This window comes from Branchiostoma belcheri, unplaced genomic scaffold, assembly GCF_001625305.1.
Source record: "Branchiostoma belcheri isolate BF01 breed outbred unplaced genomic scaffold, Haploidv18h27 scaffold66, whole genome shotgun sequence".
Taxonomy (NCBI): domain Eukaryota; kingdom Metazoa; phylum Chordata; class Leptocardii; order Amphioxiformes; family Branchiostomatidae; genus Branchiostoma; species Branchiostoma belcheri.
This window is the reverse complement of record NW_017804309.1, coordinates 461556-481075: the sequence shown is the minus strand read 5'-3', so window position 1 is coordinate 481075 and position 19520 is coordinate 461556. Positions and strand designations below refer to the sequence as shown.

General features: G+C 44.6%; 3 protein-coding genes across 9 annotated transcripts in view; 1 reads left to right on the top strand and 2 right to left on the bottom strand.

Moving 5' to 3' along the window:
• Positions 1 to 6163, top strand: part of LOC109483785 (apoptosis-stimulating of p53 protein 2-like) — a 49638-nt gene extending 43475 nt beyond the window's left edge. For all 4 annotated transcript variants that reach the window (XM_019786884.1, XM_019786887.1, XM_019786886.1 and 1 more), the window contains 6 exons: positions 854 to 1047; positions 1320 to 3746; positions 4011 to 4144; positions 4283 to 4449; positions 4714 to 4916; positions 5181 to 6163. In XM_019786884.1, coding sequence (XP_019642443.1) covers positions 854 to 1047; positions 1320 to 3746; positions 4011 to 4144; positions 4283 to 4449; positions 4714 to 4916; positions 5181 to 5213 — 3158 coding nt within the window. In that variant the 3' untranslated portion in view covers positions 5214 to 6163. The remainder of the gene's footprint in view (positions 1 to 853; positions 1048 to 1319; positions 3747 to 4010; positions 4145 to 4282; positions 4450 to 4713; positions 4917 to 5180) is intronic.
• Positions 6164 to 6230: 67 nt separating this feature from the next.
• On the bottom strand, positions 6231 to 10821 carry LOC109483787 (26S protease regulatory subunit 10B). The gene is made up of 14 exons (XM_019786888.1): positions 10686 to 10821; positions 10177 to 10256; positions 9904 to 9943; positions 9709 to 9761; positions 9379 to 9446; positions 8988 to 9102; positions 8587 to 8674; positions 8369 to 8430; positions 8030 to 8153; positions 7784 to 7845; positions 7458 to 7578; positions 7251 to 7331; positions 6991 to 7062; positions 6231 to 6812 (listed from the first exon to the last, which is right to left on the bottom strand). The coding sequence occupies exons 1-14, from the start codon at positions 10792 to 10794 to the stop codon at positions 6694 to 6696; spliced, it is 1194 nt and encodes a 397-aa protein (XP_019642447.1). The 5' UTR covers positions 10795 to 10821; the 3' UTR covers positions 6231 to 6693.
• A 3537-nt stretch (positions 10822 to 14358) lies between these two features.
• On the bottom strand, positions 14359 to 19409 carry LOC109483806 (26S proteasome non-ATPase regulatory subunit 8-like). Of its 4 annotated transcripts, none has more exons than XM_019786935.1 (9): positions 18859 to 19409; positions 17629 to 17721; positions 16907 to 16979; positions 16591 to 16693; positions 16067 to 16163; positions 15794 to 15865; positions 15419 to 15519; positions 15150 to 15261; positions 14359 to 14997 (listed from the first exon to the last, which is right to left on the bottom strand). In XM_019786935.1, the coding sequence occupies exons 1-9, from the start codon at positions 19201 to 19203 to the stop codon at positions 14863 to 14865; spliced, it is 1131 nt and encodes a 376-aa protein (XP_019642494.1). In that variant the 5' UTR covers positions 19204 to 19409; the 3' UTR covers positions 14359 to 14862. The 4 variants fall into 4 exon arrangements, with proteins under 4 accessions (XP_019642494.1, XP_019642495.1, XP_019642496.1 ...); XM_019786936.1 differs by having other exon boundaries at positions 16067 to 16160; XM_019786937.1 differs by having other exon boundaries at positions 17629 to 17761; positions 18859 to 19401.
• Positions 19410 to 19520: the final 111 nt, after the last annotated feature.

The following is a 19520-nucleotide window of genomic DNA, read 5'->3' as shown; positions in this document are numbered from 1 at the left end:
GAGTAATACTCGGGTCAGCTTATACTTCATACCCCGAGGCATGTGCAACGCTGGACTTACCTACGCTAGAAGACCGAAGGGTCCAACTTTGCCTGAACTTTGCTATGAAAGTTCTCAGATCACAGGACTTCCAACACTGGCTACCGCCCAGGAGGGGCACCACCACTGAGCGCACCACTCGTTCCAGTAACAAACTGACCCTTACCAAATGTAGAACTGAGCGGTACAAACAGAGTAGCGTCCCATACATGACCTACCTCCTGAACAGTCACTATTTGTGTTAGACACCGTACATTAAAGTCGTTGTAAATAATGCCTGTGTTAATGCCTGTGTAAATAAATGTAAATAAATGTGTAATGAATTTGCATGTACAACTGGACGCAATTCAGCCTTTGGCTGCAAAGTCCACGTTTTTTTTTTACGAATAAAACACCATTTGATGTCATGTTCCCTATGGGCCTGGCCACCTGTTCTCTTTTCTGGCACTTATTTTGCACCCTGAATCAGAGGGAACATGTGAAAATCTCTTACAAACAAAATTGACACTGCATGTATAAGACATCCAGAATCCAATCACAATGCAAGGAACTTTGGTTTCCGAGCCATTGGACTGAACGGTAATGGTGGAAGTACCGGGGTATAATTGGACTGAACCTACCAACATTTATTTGCAAAGGGTATTTAATAATGAAACCAAGAACAGTATACATGTTGTACAAGGTAGATTGTGAGGAACAGTTGTAATGGTTATTTTATTAATACTGAATTTCTTGACAGTTTTGCCTCACATAGTGCAGTAGTGAGATCTTCGCGTCTCTCTGACAATGCTAACTTTTGCCTGTTACATTTCAGCGTCAGAGCTGGAGTCGGTGCGTCAGCTGTTCTCGGAGAAGCAGAAGGAGCTGGCGGCGGCGGTGTCGCGCGTGGACGGGCTGACCAAACAGCTGGAAGACCTGCGGACGGGGAAGGTGAATGGGTACAACGGGGACATCTCGCATGCGGCGTCCATGGCAGCGGAACTGGAAAGGCTCAGGAAAGAGCTGATGGTGAGTAGCAATTATACATTTATCCAAGAAGGACATGATGCTGGTTAGTTTCATGACTACTTGCATGGAAAACATTGAAAAGAACGTCAGCATTGAAAAGAACAGCAGCACCATAGTTGCTTTTTAAAAAGTGGCATTCTATATTGGTTTGGCACCTAAATTCAAGCATTGTAAAGTGATATGTCACATCACTGACTTAAGTCTAATAATCTTGCTAAAGTGTTTCTCAGAATGTATGTATTGGAGACTAACTTGTGTTTGTTTCCCCTTAGATTCGGAACAGGCTGAACGACCAGCAAAATGCCAAACTGCAAGCACAGAGGGAGTCCCTCAACCAGCGAAACAACGAAATGTCCTACATGGACAAGAGAATAGCCGAGCTGACAGACAGGCTCAGGAAAAAGAAAGCCGCTCAGCAGCAGCGACAGCCGAACAAGGCGAGCCAGAACGAAGGTGAGACTAAGAGTCAGGCAGGAAAGGCACAGAACATTGCGGCTGTGGAACCGTACATTCAGCAACCCAAACAGTCGAGGGACAACCTGAAGCCCAATGGTAGGGCCTACACAGAGCCAATCAAGGAAATGCCAAATGATGGTGACCTGAAGCAGGGGAATTACCTGCCCAACGGAGGACTACCAGTCATGCCAACCCACTTTACCCCCGAGAAAAGCAATTTCACTCCTTCCAAGGGGCATTCTGAAGCCTATGCAGTAATGGAAGAAACCCTTAAGTCTGTGGAAGGAGAACCATCTCAACTTAAGTCTCCCTATGGAAAGGGACAGTCACCAAAGTCAAAGGACTATGGTATAGGACTTAGCCTGGCACCCAGGCCTTTTGTTCCTGGAGGGTCAACATTGAAATCATATGGTTCGGACTCTTCTATGAGTAGCCAAGCCAGTGGAAGGGGTCAGCCTGAAGGTGTGAATGAGAACAGTGCTCGAAGCTCCCCTGTGGTAGAGGGAAGGGCTGTAAACGGTCAGGGAAACAACCACATAGCAACACAGAATTCTAGGCCAAATTATTTGAATGTGGAAGGTGCGACAGTGGGCCGACTTAGTCCCCAACTTGAGCGCAAACCAAAGGAGGGAGGGTTGTATGCGAGCAAAGATAGACCCCACTCGAGTTACGAGCTGCTAGACATGATTAGAGAACAGGACTCGGCTGCAATGAGGAAAAACTACCACAGTTCGGGTGACTTGCCCGGAGATTCACAAAGGGAACAGGGTTTGTCGAAGAAGACACCCCCGAAAACGAGGCCCAAACCATCAAACGGCCACAAAAACAGTAGCCAGACAGATGGACCTTCAGGCAAATTAGATACCTCACCAAAAGCCCTCGATACAGCTCTTGCTATCCTTAAAGGAGGCAACAGACCAGCAGTGACAAGCTCTGGGTACACGTCGTACAGGTCAGGGCCTCATGTAACAAGGGCTGGCTTCACGTCCCCAACAACAAACGACGTCATGTCGTTCCCATCACCTGGTCAGCAGCAGGGCAGGACGGACAAGTCGGTGGTGAGGGCAGGTGGAGAGGGCTCCCAGACACTGCGACCCTTCTCCTCCACAGCCTCTCAAGGAGGGAAGATAGAGTCACCGACGGCAACCGTACGACCCCTCCCTCAGGACGGGCAGGGTGGGATGGAAGCCCATGCTCCAGTGTCCTCACAAACTGTGCCATACCCACCGATCCAGGGACAGACAGGCCCATACTCACCTGTGTCAACCGTCGTGACTGGGCCTTTCCCACCGGCATCAGCACACGGAGGCCAGCCTGTCAGGTCACCGTCTCCCACCAAACAGGGTTACTACCAACAGGAACCTTCCCCCTCACAAACTGGCCAGCCCCCTGACTCCAGGGAAAGGCCACCCTCGCCCAGGAAGCAGCCTCCTCAGTACACGGGGCCTCAGCATCCTGCAGAAGGGAGCCAGCAGAGGCCACCATCTCCCAGGAAGTACTCCAGTCCTCCCAGCTCTCAGAGCAGCCCTCCCACGTCCCAGGCAGGACAGAGTGCCTCCCCCGAGTATCTCCACCCAGATGATTCTGTACAGACGAGGCAGAAAAGCGAGGAATTCCAGGATGATTCGTTTGATGCCAGGCGCCCGGTCAGCCCCACCAAGCACCTCACGCCCAAGCCGGGCAGTGCCTACGAAAGGCTCTTTCCCAACGCCGACCCTGAGAAGATCCGGAGGATAGCCCACGCACCTCGCCCGCTCAGAAAGAGACACTCCTTCAATGAAGGCGAGGGGCCTCCAGCCCAGCAGCAATACTACCGGGGGAGCCCACCGGCACACCCGGCCACCCAGGGGCCTCCTCCAGCTTACCCAAGCTCCCCAAAACCCCAGGAACAAGAGAGCCCGCCTAGTCCTCAGTACAGCAGCCCAGCTCCGGATACACAACAGCAGAACGTTTCTCCCACCAGAGAAACACCACCAGAGCAGGGACAGAACGTTGCACAGAACAACGGGCAGACCTCACCCCAACAACAGCCGCCGCCATCATCGCCCCAGCAGCCTCCGCAGCAGCCCCGCAGTCCACCACCCAACCAGCAAACCAAACCTATGCAACCTGAGAAGAAGAGCAACCTGAAGGGCAGGAACGGGGTGAAGCCCAAACGGAACGTCAGGTTTGACCCGCTGGCTCTGCTGCTGGACGCTTCGCTGGAGGGAGAGTTTGACTTGGTGCAGGACATCATCAACCAGGTGAGAATCATGGAATGGTTGTATTTTGATTGTGACTTTTGACATAGTTCCTGACAATTACTGTTTATTATGTAGATTTTATAGTTAACCCGTGTTTCAATGTTCTTTTGTCTATGTTATTTGCATTAAGCCTTCGGGCAGGAATTACTGGGTAGCAATAAACTTATTTTGATGTCAAATTGTTGGAGACACAAACAGTCTTTCAGCTATGGTGAATTTTGTCAGTTTTTAGAGAAATAAACCATTTCACTACCTCCCCACCAGGTGGAGAACCCCAGTGGCTCCAATGACGAGGGGATCACGGCGCTGCATAATGCCATCTGTGCCGGCTACCACGACATCGTCACCTTCCTGGTGGAGTACGGCTGCGACGTCAACTCACAGGACAGTGATGGATGGTGCGTTACTGGAAATTCACACATTTTTGCTTGGACGTGATTTTACAGTGGGACGGGAAAGAAGGTTTCATGGTGTAACTGTAGAGCTGTATCTGTATCTTGATAAGCTGTTGCTCACATGTTTTGTGTGTTTCCCAGGACCCCTCTCCACTGTGCAGCGTCCTGTAACAACATGCCGATGGTGGAGCTGCTGGTGACGAGCGGAGCCTGCATCTTCGCCACGACCATCAGCGACGTGGAGACGGCAGCCGAGAAGTGTGAGGAGCTGGAGGACGGGTACACCGGCTGCTCCGAGTACCTGTATGGTGAGCTTCACCTCCGGCCGGATCTTTGACTTGTTTCCTTGGTTCTTTAACATTTTGAGTGAAATTTTAGCAAGCGCACATTGTGAAAACAGAGGCTTGGGTTTAACTACTTATACATGTATATTCACTTTCTGGAACTGCATCTACCAGGGACATTCCTTTCAAACAAAAAAGTTTACATCACACTACTTCCATCCATACATTTTGCATTTGTATATCTGAAACTGCTGGTCAGATTCATGACAATATTGCCTAACTCTGCAGGTATCCAAGAGAAGATGGGGATCGTCAACGGAGGACTAGTCTATGCCCTGTTCGACTACGAAGCCGAGGAGTCAGATGAACTCTCATTCAGGGAGGGGGAACCCCTCTACATCCTGCGCAAAGGCGACGCTGACGAGATCGAGTGGTGGTGGGCACGCAGCCAGGAGGGGAAGGAGGGATATGTAGCCAGGAACTTACTTGGGGTGAGCAAACACTCTCGGTTCTGTTGCAGAACTACTAGTGGGTCTTATTTTGATTGATTGGACTTTGTCAGGCTTCCAAGCATGTGCAATTGAATTTCTGACAAAACTATAGTACTACATGTATATACATGTACATACTTCTTAGGAGATTTCAAAACAAGCTAATGATACCTGGGTTGTAAAATTTTTTCGAATGTGTTGATGTTTCCATGTCAATGTTTATGAAGGTGAAGCATTTAATTTATTTGCCTCTACATTTTCCAGATGTCCCCAAGAATTCCGCAAAAACGACCTTGAGGCAGACCCGAAGAAATCATGACAGCACAACCAACCAACAGACTTGCCAACTCCTGCAGTTTTACTGAACAGCCGTGTGTTTGCTAGCAAGAGTAGAGAGAGCTTTTTTGTTTTTCTTTTAAAGATGTGAGCCGGTTGAAGATAGCATGGAAGAAGGAAAGTGAGCTGTGCTGGTGTATTTTGGTTTGAATCTGATAGAGGGAGCTTCTGATATGTAAAGAAAGAATTGGGAGGTTATGGCAGGGAAGGATTGTTAGAATGCAGCTTTGTTGTAAAGAACGCATGCTGATTGTTGTGTCTGAGAGTGGCTGTATGTAACTTGTGCTAAAATAACATGGATTTTAAAAAGAACAGCATTTCATGCAACCATGAATTTTAATGAAAAATTCTTTAGGATTTCATGACTTCGTGAGAAGAAAGTGCAATTCATTTGCTGCAGAAGTGTGATGCCATCTCATTTTCCTTGCATGAATTTCCTGGTTGTACTGTTTCCTGTTTGTGTAAGGGAGCATTTCCCTGTGTACAGTTGTCCAGAAATATGTCTTATGTTATGAACTTGTGTATATATGCAGCTGTGTAGCCAGGGGCGGTAGCAGAATAACTTTTGTATCATCATATTTATCAATTGTATTTAACTAGCAGCACATAATACTGGTGTAGTAGGGCCTACAAACTCGTAGTACACGCCTTTTTATTTATTCTGCTTTGTAGTAGCTGGAGCTAGTTTGGTGATGAGAAGACCTTGCCGGTAGCGATCCTGGCAAAACCCACCGTGTATGATATTGAAGTAGCTGATCGTGACAGAATTCTGGATCTGAATCAATTCTAATAGGTTGAGTCGGGGACAAGTTGTATCATGTGATCACGACAAAGAATGTCGAATTCTAAATGTATGATTCCAAGGCACCCATGAGATCATGTGACTGTACAATAAATGAAGCCTGGAGAAGTCTTTGTGTGTTGTGATTGACTTTATCTATATAGCCGGTATAACCGCTCTTTGGTGTAACACACCAGCTTCTTGTCTCTTGGTAGTGAGATACAGTAAAGAAATGTCTTAGAGGGCTTTAGCAAAATTTCTCTTATCAATTCAGATATTGAGTTTGCAATAGGTATCTTAGAAATGTTAATTAGTAAAAAATCTCTTCCCCGCGAAATACTAGCGTCAAGCACCTTTGAGAAGAACACAATTAACTAAAGACCAACTTTTTTTAGTCTACTTTATTCATAAATCTGGTTAACAGTAGTACACATTTTTTGAATACATGTACATGTGGTGACAGATACAAGACTGAAAATGTTTTTATATGTTTATTGAAGGCCAGATTTGAGTTATTATCTCTGGAAAAAGAACTAGCAAGGGAAGACGATTATTTTCTAGGTACAAAGAACTAAATCAAATGGAGCAAACGGGGTATTCTCTGGTCATAGTTTATAGTTCTAACTCAGGAGAGATGGGAAATTGGATGCTAGTTGACTTCTATACAGGCTTGTAGTCCAGCTTGGACTCCAGTTTCTTGTTATCGCAGACTTTCCTCACAGCCTTCATGAAGTCCTCTTCTATCACATACTCTCGTTCTGACCGGATGGCAAACATTCCTGCAGGAGGAAATAAAGTAGACATTCCTTATTACATGTTTTTTTTAACCTGTACAAATCTTTACACCAATGATTAACAATACATATATCACAAGTACAAAGACTGGGCAAAGCCATGTTGTCATGATTTTAAAAAAAAGTCGTAATCTGGCAGATGAAAGAGAAGCTATAGTCTCACCTGCTTCAGTACAGACGTTCCTGAGATCGGCTCCGTTGAAGCCATCAGACAGCTTCACTATTGCTTCATAATCTGAACGAGAGACAAAGGATGGCACTGAGTTTACTCTGAACAATGGAAGTGAATATACAGTGTGATCAGGATGCAAGATATGATACACACAAAAAAATGGTCTGTATTGCAGAGTGCTACAACTGAACATATAGAAATCCTGTACTGTTTTTCTTAATTGAAAAAAAAAAGGTTTCCTTGATGTTTACCTATTTCTCCATGTTTTGTCATCGGTCCAGAGTGGATCTTCAGAATGTCCATCCTGGCCTGCTCGTTTGGGAGGTCGATCTCTGTCAGATGATAACAACAACACAGACTTGAATGTGACATGCAATGAGTTTTGGAGTACTGCTTCAACCATGCTAAAGGTTGAGACAAAGACATACAAATGTTTAAGAAATAGACAAATGTCTTACGGATCTTCCTGTCGAGTCTGCCTGGCCTGAGCAGGGCGGGGTCCAGGGTGTCGGGGCGGTTGGTGGCCATGATCATCTTCACCTTCCCCAACCGGTCAAAACCATCCATCTGGTTTAGCAACTAAAATGTACAACACAACGTGTTAGATATCGGACCACAAACATGTTAGAAAGCCAGGCATTTTCATGGAATTAAAAGCTGGGTCTCATGTACTTGTTAAGTACAGTAAAGAACTGGCAATGGGGACTTGCCACTATGTTGATATCTCTAACAGTCCTCCATAACACCTAAACTGTGACTGACAAGATCTGCAAATTGTGCCCACCTCCATCAGTGTTCTCTGAATCTCTCTGTCAGCAGAAGTGCCCTCTGAGAAACGCCTGCCACCTGGTGGATTAGACAAGAAATGCTTTAAACATGTGGTTCCTTTTTTCGCATACAATCAATCCTCAATAAGAACACACTTCTTAGGCGAATACATGATTGCTTATCATTTCTCTATAAATGGGTACCAGACTATTCAACAAGAAAAGTGACGTGAGAACTGAACTAGAGGTTATCTCTCCCTCACCTATAGCATCTATCTCATCCATGAAGATGATACATGGCTGGTGGTCCTTGGCGTAACCAAACATCTCACGGATCAGGCGGGCACTCTCTCCGATGTACTTGTCAACGATAGCGCTGGACACAACCTAAGGAAGAAGGATACAGTATTGTACTTTGAACATAACATTTCATAAAGTAGAGAACCATTTTCTAATATTCCTGCTTAATTTAACAATTTGGATCATTCTGAAAGATGCAGGTTTTTGGCAAACAAATTCTATTGCTGTAAGTCAACTCTTCAACCAAACTCAGTACTGAAAGTTTTGTTCAGAAGCGAACGAACAAGCATCATGTGCCTCACCTTCAAGAAGTTACAATCCAGCTGACTTGCTACTGCCCTGGCCAGCAGAGTTTTTCCTGTGCCTGTAAAAATACAAATATTGTCAAACTTGCGCATGACAACCACTCAAGGCACCCAGCAAAAATGATCATTATAGACAGGAAGATGGTCACGCAAGTCATGAAAGCTGGTTATACTTATTACATACCGGTAGGAAACAAAAAACAAACATGTCCTACCTGGAGGTCCGTACAGCAGGACTCCCTTTGGTGGATCGATCCCAACACGGAAGAAGAGCTCAGGGTTGAGCAGGGGCAGCTCTATCACCTGAACATCAGGAACAAATAGATGATAAATTACTTGTTTGTTTTGCTGATTTTGCTTGTCACAGACTAAAGATATCTGGAAAAACAGATCTTCACATACATGTAGCGCATGCCCACTACACTAATTTATTTCCTCACTGGTAGTTCCCTGGCATTTTAAGTCAAATTTTAACTCAAGGACATCATGAAAACTGACAGCTTGTAGGTAAACTTGAACCTCAGTTTTCATGTTCGTCTTCCAGCATTACATTTTTAAATCTGAACCAGCTGTGACTGTAAGCATAAGTGAGCTGTAGCCTGTACAGATGTCTCACCTCTCTGAGCTGTCTGATCTGTTCTGCCAGGCCACCAATCTGTGAGTAGGACACTTCACCTGGGTCCTCAATAGACATGTTATACACCAGGGGGTCCACCTCTCTGGGAAGGTACCTGAAAAAGGCAAATAAGTGTTAGCCCACAAATTTAGGCAGGTGTGATCACACATGGCAATCAAGTCTGAAGCACAAGGACACTCTGAAGCACAAAGAGACTTCTGTATCTCAAAGATTCAGTCATAGAAGAATTTTTTACTGTGGAATAGACTACTTAGATAAATTACTGACACATGTCTTCCTCTGTGTACACTGCCAGCATCCTGGTGCTAATGCTGTGTGAAGAATGATGTAAATGAAAGTTTAAAAGACAAAAGTGCTTGAAGTTCTGTACCTCATGATGGTGAGAGTTGTCATGTCCAGGGCCACACGGGTACCAGCCTTCAGCCTGGCCTTGTCAACCTGGGAGGGTGAGGGAACATGTTAGCAAGGCCACACATACAGCTATAGGACAGTCAAGTAAAGAAGCTGTTTTTCTATCATCCAACTTGAACTTACCAGTTACTAGAACTAGTCCCAGTACATTCCTACATGGCTATGGCAAGGAGGTGATGATTCATTATGGATCATGAATCAGTCACTGGATTATGCGGGATATCTGTGTGTTTTTGCTTTATGCAGGCAAAGTTTACTTTTATTAGGCTGAGTAGGAATTATTGTTTACCTGTCGTCTGCAGCCCACCACATAGCGAGGACCATTGGTCGCCTTGACAATGACTGAAAGCAAAACACAAGAACATGTTATAGACCAAAGCAACAACTCTTGGCTGAAGCTTTGCAAATGTCAACAAAAACTACTACAGAAAAATTTCAAACTTCTTAAGTTAAAATGTGTGATGTTTCAAATATGCATACTTACACTTATCCTCAGTTAACTGCTTCAGAACTTCACCGACAATCTACACAGGAAGTAGAATAAAATCTGTCAAAACTGCAGCCAAGGGATTTGACAAACATATTCATTCACAAAATACCTAAAGGATGATTATGGAATTTAAGGTTTGTTAACTTCCATTTCCGTTCTATACTCCATATAGAACGACTTTGTTGACGTGTACGAAATCATAAAGCCTCTTAGAAACTACTGAGGTATCAAGCATAGCAAACATAATTATGAGTCGAGTGACTTCACCTGTCCAACACTCTGCAGAGCCTTCAGGTCGTTCTCAGATTTCTCATAATCCTTCGTCAACTCCTTCAGCTGCTCACGCACTGTGGAAAACACACATCATCATAATAATCTTACAAACGTTAAACAGGTCTTTTCGTCCCCTAGTCCCTTCGTACTCTAGTTTTTTCGTCCTTGTTATGGATCCTTGTTACAGACATGGGGTGCCTGGTGTTCCATGGTCTTTCAGAAAAAGTTAGCGCAAGAAATAGAGGCTTTATCTACATCAATATTATAAGACGAACACATGGTTCGGCTAGAAGGTGTCTTGTTGTGGAGGAGTTATACCCACAAAAGTGATACTTTCCCACTTGTGTATCTTCAAAAATCATGCCCCCCTCCCCCTTCAACTCCATGGACGAAATGACTCAGCGAGTACAACACTGCTTCGTTTGCTCTTTACAGAGTGAACGAGACAAACGCTGTGTCAAACAACGGTGTTTATAGAATTTCAAGACTCTACTTTTACTCACTCTCCTTGAGCCGACTCTCCAACTCCCGGTGTTCTAGGAGTTTTTTGCGATAATCTGTGAGACCTTTCTCCCGAGCGCTGTCAGTGGTGGCCATGTTGCTCGCCGTCATTTTTGCACTGCACTGTGGGAAATTTGGAGCGCCCCCTCTTGGGTTTCCTTATAACTGCACCATAGGGTGCCTGTACTGTAACTTGTTCATTGTATGAATATATGTTTAAAGTTAAAACTTTTTTAACCAAAAGTTTTTAAACCAAAAGTTTTAACATTAAACATGTAACTACCAACACAGATGAACTTTCATGATTGTATGAATATATGCCTAATGTTACAAATCATCATTGAACAGAAGATGATGCTTTGTCTGTTTTAGCTTCAGATCTGGTAGTGTGAAGGCCGTTAACGCGGACACATGTCGTGCCTTCCTCCGTCCACGGGGACCTGGGCGCCGGTTATGAAAGAAGCGTCCGACGAGGCCAGGAAGGCATGGTCTTTTACTAGAAGCTGGAGCCTCGCGCCTGGCCATGCTGGCGGGAGCATTGTATTATCCCACCGCTACCCTGTATTAAACAGCTCTACCTAGTGACGTGTCTTGGCAATCTACGCTCATAATATTGACGTAGATTGTACCGAGTTTGGTTCACTTTTTTACACCAGGAGCTTCTACAGTATCCGCCCTTGTATCTCCAAGAAACTAGTTCTAAGCCCATTTTTGCACTTGACCTCAGTGGTCTCCACAACGGCAACCTGCCTGCCAAAAATCATGAACATCGATCCATGCCTTCAAGAGTTATGACGCTAAATCCACAGTCTCCCCCACTATTAAAAGCAAACTGATTTTATAACCCTTCTGACGAAGGCAATAAATATAGAATACAGCACGGGGTTTTCCGCATCGCCCGAGGTATCGGCCCGACTCGTGGGAGGGCGGGGACCGAGGGTGATGCGCGCGCGTGTCACGGAGTAGATGAAGTAACGAAGTAACGGTTAATTTAATATCTATATTAATCAATATAGTTTCATCACTGAGGACATTCAAGGTCATCCACCATTCAAGGACACTGTTTACACTGTAAGGACATCTAAGGACAGTACAGGAAATTAAGGGTTAATGGGTGGAACACTGAGGTTACACGTATACTGAGGTTACGTAAGGTAGGAGCGTAAAACATAACTAAATATGGTAATAGTCCCTTCTTCTAGGCCACATAACACAGATTTAGGGACAACTTCAAGTTCAGTTATAAGAAGTCCATTCATTTAAAAAGAAGTAAACAAGTCCCTTAATTGAGTTCAAGGTAAAACAGAGTTGTCATCAGAGAGATAGATGCTTTCTTGAGTCAGTCTTCTCTTGAGCGGAGCGAGAGAGGCTCATACTTTGTGTAACTCCGTTGACTGGGAATAAAACCACACTAACAACTACAACTTTCCGACTAATCTTTTGTGGACGACGCTCAGAGACCACCGTACAAAAGGGAGCATCGCCACACGCGCATGCGAAATACACCGTGTTGTATTTTATTTATGTTATACCCACCCAAGAAAACGCTCCTTTCAATGCATGATGAGCCAAAAGTTGTTGCCACTAAACCCTAAAAAAATGCAACAACATCAATTCCAACGTCCGGCGCCGTGTACGTACGTTACGTACTAGGAGCGAGCGCGCACGCAACTGCCACCAAGCAGGTAATCATCTAGAAAGACACAAAACAAAAACGTCTGATATGCATGAAAGAAAGTTTATTTTTAATGGCCTGGGCTTACATCATTCTAAGGCTTCTCCGCGGCCGCGGATGTTGGGGACGCGCGTCGTGCTCGGTGATGGTCCCGTGCCAGGCAGGTGGTTGTGGTTTGGTGCCGGCCTGGTGGGGGTCAGATTCCGGGTGGCCTTGGAGGTCTGTGGTGCTGGACGGCGGTCGGACGCCGGGTGATGATCGAATGCAGGGCGATGATCGGGTATCGGGCGGCGCTCAGGTACCCAATGGGCGGTGATCTGGTGGTGCGCCATGAGCCTGGCTATGTTTTGAATGAATGGTGGTCTTCTTGGGTACCAAGGGCGAACTGTGCACACCGTGTGTAGCTGGTCAGGGGGGCCCGCATGCCCTTTTCCCTAGAGCGTAATCGGCCGTTTTAATTCTTTGCGTAGAGCGTCCTTCGGTCAGGTCTGACCGTGTTTCATTTACGGGGTGTCCCTGAGATTTTGAACGTGTAAACTTGGCCGCTGATTTCGTGGGGAGTGACCTGACTTGCGAGACTGGAGCACAGCCTCTCTGTACGACATCTTGGTATTCTGATGATGGCCGTTTGGCCGGCTGTTCACCTGTGCTGTGATGGCTTGACTGTGTTTCCCCGACAGGGCTCCGATCCTTTAATCTGTGTCCTATGCATTTCACTCTATCCCTCGATCTAGTCCGCGGCCCGAGAAAAATGGAAATGTTCTATATCATATAACGTTATATATGTTCACTGTGGCAGGTGAAGTTCTTGACGTCCGTCGTTGACGTTGTTCATGGCCATAACCTCCTTGGTTATCGACTGTGCCGTCATCATTGGACCAGTTCACACTTCGATGTCATGATCAATTGCTTTCTTGACTCGAAAATCGCTGAAAGGGGACCAAAAAAAAATTCTGTTCCGAGATGTCATGTCTTCTCACATGAGTCGAACATCGCTGAAAGGGGGCTAAAAAAATAATAATTCTGTTCCCGACTTCCACCTATAACATAAGTTCGCGGTACAGAAGTGACCGCGAAAGTCGCGAATATAAAACCACCGCGAAAAATCAGGAATTACATTTCTTAGGAAGGTATACACATATAAATGGAAAAGGTACGCGGGCTCGACAGACAGGGCAAATAATCTTCTTGAGGCTGTGACATGCCGTCTTAAAGCAGGCAACATGACAACAATGCCTACTCGATAAGGTTGAATTTGGACATTTATCCCATAATTCGTGATCAGGAATTGGTTCAAAACATATTACACAAATGTTGGAAGCAACTGTAGGAAATTCCATGTGTCGACAACACCACACGTTCCAAAACACCTTCACAAAATTTGTCCCCACTTCACCACAGCTTTTAGTACTGACCTCTCCGGGAATGTTGGGCGCGTAATAAGAAAGGAATTCGGGGGCAGGCCCAAATATGGGCATGCAAGCATGCAACGGGTGTGGCCATGTTTGCAGATCTGGCTGTTGATTCGATGATAGCTAATTGATTTACTAGTATTTTATACCACCTACGCGGTCGAAACATGATAGCTACACAGCTACAGGGCTATTTTTATTCAGCTAGCCAACCGAAGAAGAGACCCTGAGTTACAAACCGTTGTTCTTACTCATAAATGTCAATAACTTTGAATGCAAGTCTTTTTTTTTATTTTTCCAACATACAAACCAAAATCACTTTGACTCAGTTTGAGCTGTCAAAAGAGAAGGAGGACGTCACTCTGCCAGGGTGAATTTACAGAGGTCTGGCTTACCAGTTACCACATTGATTGAATGATGATGAGGAGGACGAATCATACGCAACCTAGTGAGGCTAGAAGATAGCTATGTGACCATATTTTTTGGTAAGTACTTGCTCACTCACCTCATTCATCCATCTTTTCACTCATTCACTCAGTGTTGAACTCACTACACTTTTGAATAAACACACAGATATAGAAGAAAATGTACATGTCAAGTATTCATTTATTTATTCAAGACACCTTTTCCCATTCAATGTTAATGTCTTTCTCGGAGCTCACGAAAACACACCTGTCTCTGCAGGTAAAAGTGGACTCTACTCCTACAGTATCACTATACAGAGAAATTACAGAGTTATTTTAATGTATTCAAAAATGTTCCTTCTACAATGGCATTCCTACATAATAGCACAGGTCTGTTAATGTGTGACAATATTCTTTAACATCTTTCAGGCAGAAAGGACCTTTAATATATGTTCTCTGTTGTGCATTAACTTTCACTTACATCCATTCATGCTGGAAATGAAAATAAATATCAATGACTGTATCCTTTTGTTTATCTTGGCAAAAATAATAATCTCTGGGGCTACATTCGTCTATGTAGCATACTGTGAACTCTTACGAAAATCTTGAAAGTTGGACCAAAATTTTTGAATTCCCAGATATATAAAAAGTATGACAGCTGTTCTATTACAATAAGAAAAGTCCAGTGCTAGACGATCATCTCTAGTTCCCGTGCATACTCTATGGCCTGTGATGCCAGCTCGTTGGCCGGGATTGTCTCTTCTTTCTTCTCTGGCTCTTTGTTGAACTCGAAGAAGTGGTCTGGTCTCAATGTCCAGCCGCGCTGAAAATGGAAATATACCATAGGTAATCTTTTTGCTAGCAACACAGGTTATTTCTTAACTTTCGTTTTACTCCTTCAACAAAGGAAAACTATGAAACATACTAGTGAATGAACAGTTAATATTCTGTAGCTTAGGTTAACCCTCTTCTCACCTTTGCTGCATACTCCTTTACATCTTTCTTGTTTTCAAAGAACAGTATCCTGGCCGCCTCTGTGCTGGATATCCTGTCGTAGGCCTTCTCTGCACAGGCAGCTATCTCATCCCTGTGGATGTGACAAGAAAAGTGTAAGGACTAAACAAGTGGCACTGGCTTGTCACAGGAATACTACAAGCCATGCACCTTGAATCCTAAGTCTCTTACAAGCAAGTGAGGGTAATAAAGTTTGATTGCAAAATATCTGTATGATGTCTGTATCTGACCTGATGGTGTTCAACAAGATGTCGATGAAGAAGCTGTAGCTCTCGGCTGGAACGTTCCCCTTGGCCAGGAAAACTTTGTTGTAGCTGCCTTCCATCAGGTACTGAGACGAGGCGGAGTTTTAATGTTTTCATTATCATGATGAAGGATACAATGAAAACAACCGATGCGTTTATTTTATTTTAAGTACACATCTGTACATATGTGTTCTAGTCTGTATCTTTATACATGTATGCATATGTTCAATGTTTCAGCAGGATTCCATTTCAGTGTAGGCTTATACCTGTATTTGCATTTATACTAGATCTCACACAATTTAAGAGATACACTCCAACTTTTTAGCTGTGGATTAAACATACAGACAACACGATACACACCTGTTCCATGGACACTGGGTGTTTGATGTAGATGTTGTTGTAGATTTCCTTAGACGGGAGCAACTCCAACTCCTACAGAAAACAGTGTTTCATACAATATCAATACAAGCTATTGTAGCAAGTTTGGATCCTGGACTTTCAAATGCAAGGCAAACAGTTTACCCCCCTAGGCTACAGCACTGGTCAAGTAAATATAGAGTCTTTCCTATATTACAACATGACACTTTCTTATATTGTAATCATGAGATAGAAGATCAGCAGTGCCACACGTACTGTATGGAACTCAGCCAGTCTGGTCTGGGACAGCAGACACAGCAGGTTCAGCCCCAGCAGCTGGTACTTGTACGCCGACTCAGGCAGCTCCGTCCTGCTGCCAACAACACAACAACAGTCACTTCATGTGGTCTGGTGAAATGTGGAAGAACTTGACGAACCAGTTCACACTTCCAGGGATCACAAAAACTGCTTGCATCACATCACAGGGCCGGGGAGATACAACACTTCCGCAAACATTCATGCCCATTGTAGGAACAAACTTTGCGCTTATGTGCAGACATTCTAACACACCAAGCCTATATCCACCATATTTGACTGTTGTTGGAAATGATGTATATTCCCCTGTGATACCAGCAGTTTTTGTGATCTATAGAAGTGTGAACTCATCTATCGACAGTGATATGTATTTCTATTGTAAAAATAATGTAAAACCCAGTCATCTGTAGTAATTTTTGCATCATGGCAAAATATCACACAACACAAAACACAGTACAAGTTAGAACAGAGTGTGTCAGACTGACTTGTAGTCCAGGTAGTAGCACTTGAGTTGTGCCATGTAGCGCTCAAACCCAGGGATGTCCTTTGTCATTATGCTCCACTGGGCTCCAATCTCCAAAATGTCTCCTGGTTACAAAGACAAAACAAAACTGCTTTTGAGAAAACATACTGGCAACAATTTGCAACAAAGGTGACTTGCTGAATATTCCACAGTCTGCTACGTTTTATCAGACATGAGTACAATGTTTGACATAAAGAGACCTGCTTGTGTCCATTCCTAAACATTGATAAAAGCAATAGTAATATTTTCTAGTGGAACAGAATGTTTCATGTCCTTACGTGCCACCAGCAGTTCTTGTTTGGAAGGTTTGGTGTCGGCTGTGGGCAGGAAGCTCAGCTCCAGTAGGCAGACCTGTGGAAGGACAAAAACATGAATTGAAACATGTGTATATATGTTAAAGTAAGGATGTCATCCCAAATGTGACTGTACTGGGACAGCATCCTTGTTGCTATGCCACAATTCAGCGAGGAGTATTAGAGTTCATTATGCCCTGAAGAAGGTAGCCAAAACGTTACTGAAACATTGTCTGATAAAATCCCTTGGTTTAGTTAAGTCAGAGTATGTACTGTTTCGGCAAACCTCAGAAAAGAATAACGCACTAAGAATCAAACAGGATAGTCAAGATGAGAAACTTAAAAGTCATCGATGTTAAAAAGTCATTGTTGTTTCTTGACTTTCTTGTTGAAGGCATCTAGAGAAGGGGGAGGGGGGCAACCATGACATCAGCAACCATGGGGTGATCTTGGAAGAATATGTCTTTAAAAACAAACAACGAACAAAAAAATGGTAGAGAGGCTTAGTTTTTATTATTGGTAAACTGTAATACTGTTTAAGTGTGAATCGTAAAAATAATAGTGTAGAAAAGCATAATGTTGTCCTGTTTACTGCACTCATATGAAGAAAACCATGAATCATCAGTAGTCCCTTCACTTTGAGCTGCGTCTGTGTCCCCATTTAACTTTCGTTGGATCCGTGTTTCGTGTAAAATGACGCTACATACCTTTAGCTTCGAGAGCTGCTCGCCACATTTCTGCAGATTTGGCGGTTTCCTGCTCCATTCTTGACTCAAAGTTTGGTACATCTGCACAACTTCCTTCATGGTGGTCGCCATTTTTGAAACACAAATGATAAGAGTATTCTGGGTTGGAGAGCAAACTGGGAACGAGAACACGGAATAGTGGACCAGTCACCAGCGCCACATAGTGATTTTCAGTAAAACTGCAGAAACATCAATCATCCAACAATAAATAAAATTTGGTAGCCATTTACCTCGTCAGTTAAACATTTAGCACCCTAACTTAATATATTTTGAAAGAAATCATCGAGAAAGGCATAGAAAAAGCAAACCCCAAAAGAGCCCCCCAAATATATCGAAGTGGGTGGCATTTTACGACAATCAGTTGGTTTGCGACACCATCCCTGATCCCGGATCCACGAGCCGGTTGGATTCACACCCCCACCACTCCACCACTCCAAACCTGCACCGCGAGTTTTCGTCGTTTTCTGCATCTTTAGAACACTGGATCATGGAGAACGACATCTTAGACGCTCTGGATGATCTTGGGTACGTATGTCAGCCACGGAAGGCTAATACATGGCGGATGAAACGATGTCACGCGATTCAGATGAGGATAGTGTCGTGTTGGCATTAGACTGCATGGGGGATCGAACCGCTCGGACAGCACCAAGGCCAAAAACTATATATTTCCTTTTCACTCTACTGATAGTAATTTTGTAGTAATTTTGAGAAGATCCGATTGACTTTGGCACTAAGCAATATCCTTTATAGGGATTTTATGGCAGTGTTAGACAAATAAATTTGACGTGATTTTAAGCTAACAAAATCACGAGCAGTGCTGCAGTCTGCACGTTTCACACATTCCCTCACGTTCCCCCTTCCTTCGCAGGTACGAAGATGCTTTTGACGAAACCGTGCTGGCCAAAGCCGTGGAAGGTGGATCCCGGTCCCCGGTGTTCACCAAACTGTGTGCCTGGATCACAGGCGAGCTGAAGGGGCTGTGTAACCTGGAAGAATGCGTCCATCCCACCCAAAGTGAGTGGTGCCCCCCTCCCCTCAAGATGTGCAGCGAAAACACGTTGTCACTGTCAGAAAGATTAATTTCTGCTATGTCGGACGGTGTCACACTGACAGCAAAGCCTTTTACCTTCATACACGTTGGTCTTTTACTGTAAAATACCGGAAAATAAATGATATCACACATATATTTACCTCGAGTACTTTAGAGTTTGTTGAATCTTGTACTTCAGAAGTCGAGGGTCGCTCTTCTGCCGCTTCCGTGTTAGCCGACCTTTGGTCCTGCGACACGGGAGTTTGTGAAATCTGTTCAGCTGGTTCTGTCGGCTCTGTAGCCCGACTTGTGGCTGCATCTGGTCCTTCCGTGTCCTCAGACGCCCCTGTTTGCCTCCTTGAGCGGCTCCTTGTTCTCGTGCTCGGGCCTTGCTGGGCGGCGTTGGGGAGGGAGGCCGGGGGAGGGTTGGGGGCTCTCCGACGGCTGGCCCTCTTGCTCGGGCTGCGTGTGGCTTCCGTGGAACTTGAACGGCGTCGTTTGGTCATCTTCTGTCCCACAAAATAAACACACAGACTCTGAAAATCTAGTCCAAATTCTCCTATACTTGGAGTCTCATTCTCTGAAGTAATATTAAAGAACTGGTTCGTTGTGTTCCCGATATTCCCGGACGATTCGAACCGTACCGACTGTGATCACCCCTTTGCTTTGTGTTCGGGCGGAACTTCCTTCGCTTCGGCCGGCGGGAAATTCGAAGGTTGACTCCGCAAACACAACCTGGTCAACCCCCTGCAGAGCCTTTGTTGTCCTTTGTTTGTTTTCAGCAGGTGTTGAGATGAAATTACATTGTCCCCACTGACGTGTG

Coding starts and splice junctions, on each gene's coding strand:
- LOC109483787 (XM_019786888.1), bottom strand. CDS start 10,794: ATGACGGCGAGCAACATGGCCACCACTGACAGCGCTCGGGAGAAAGGT. Junction 8,431..8,586: donor CCTGCTGTACGGACCTCCAG/GTAGGACATGTT, acceptor GTATTTTTACAG/GCACAGGAAAAACTCTGCTG. Junction 8,154..8,368: donor TGGATTGTAACTTCTTGAAG/GTGAGGCACATG, acceptor CTTCTTCCTTAG/GTTGTGTCCAGCGCTATCGT.
- LOC109483806 (XM_019786935.1), bottom strand. CDS start 19,203: ATGACCAAACGACGCCGTTCAAGTTCCACGGAAGCCACACGCAGCCCG. Junction 16,694..16,906: donor ACAAGAACTGCTGGTGGCAC/GTAAGGACATGA, acceptor CTTTGTAACCAG/GAGACATTTTGGAGATTGGA. Junction 15,262..15,418: donor ATCTTGTTGAACACCATCAG/GTCAGATACAGA, acceptor TCACATCCACAG/GGATGAGATAGCTGCCTGTG.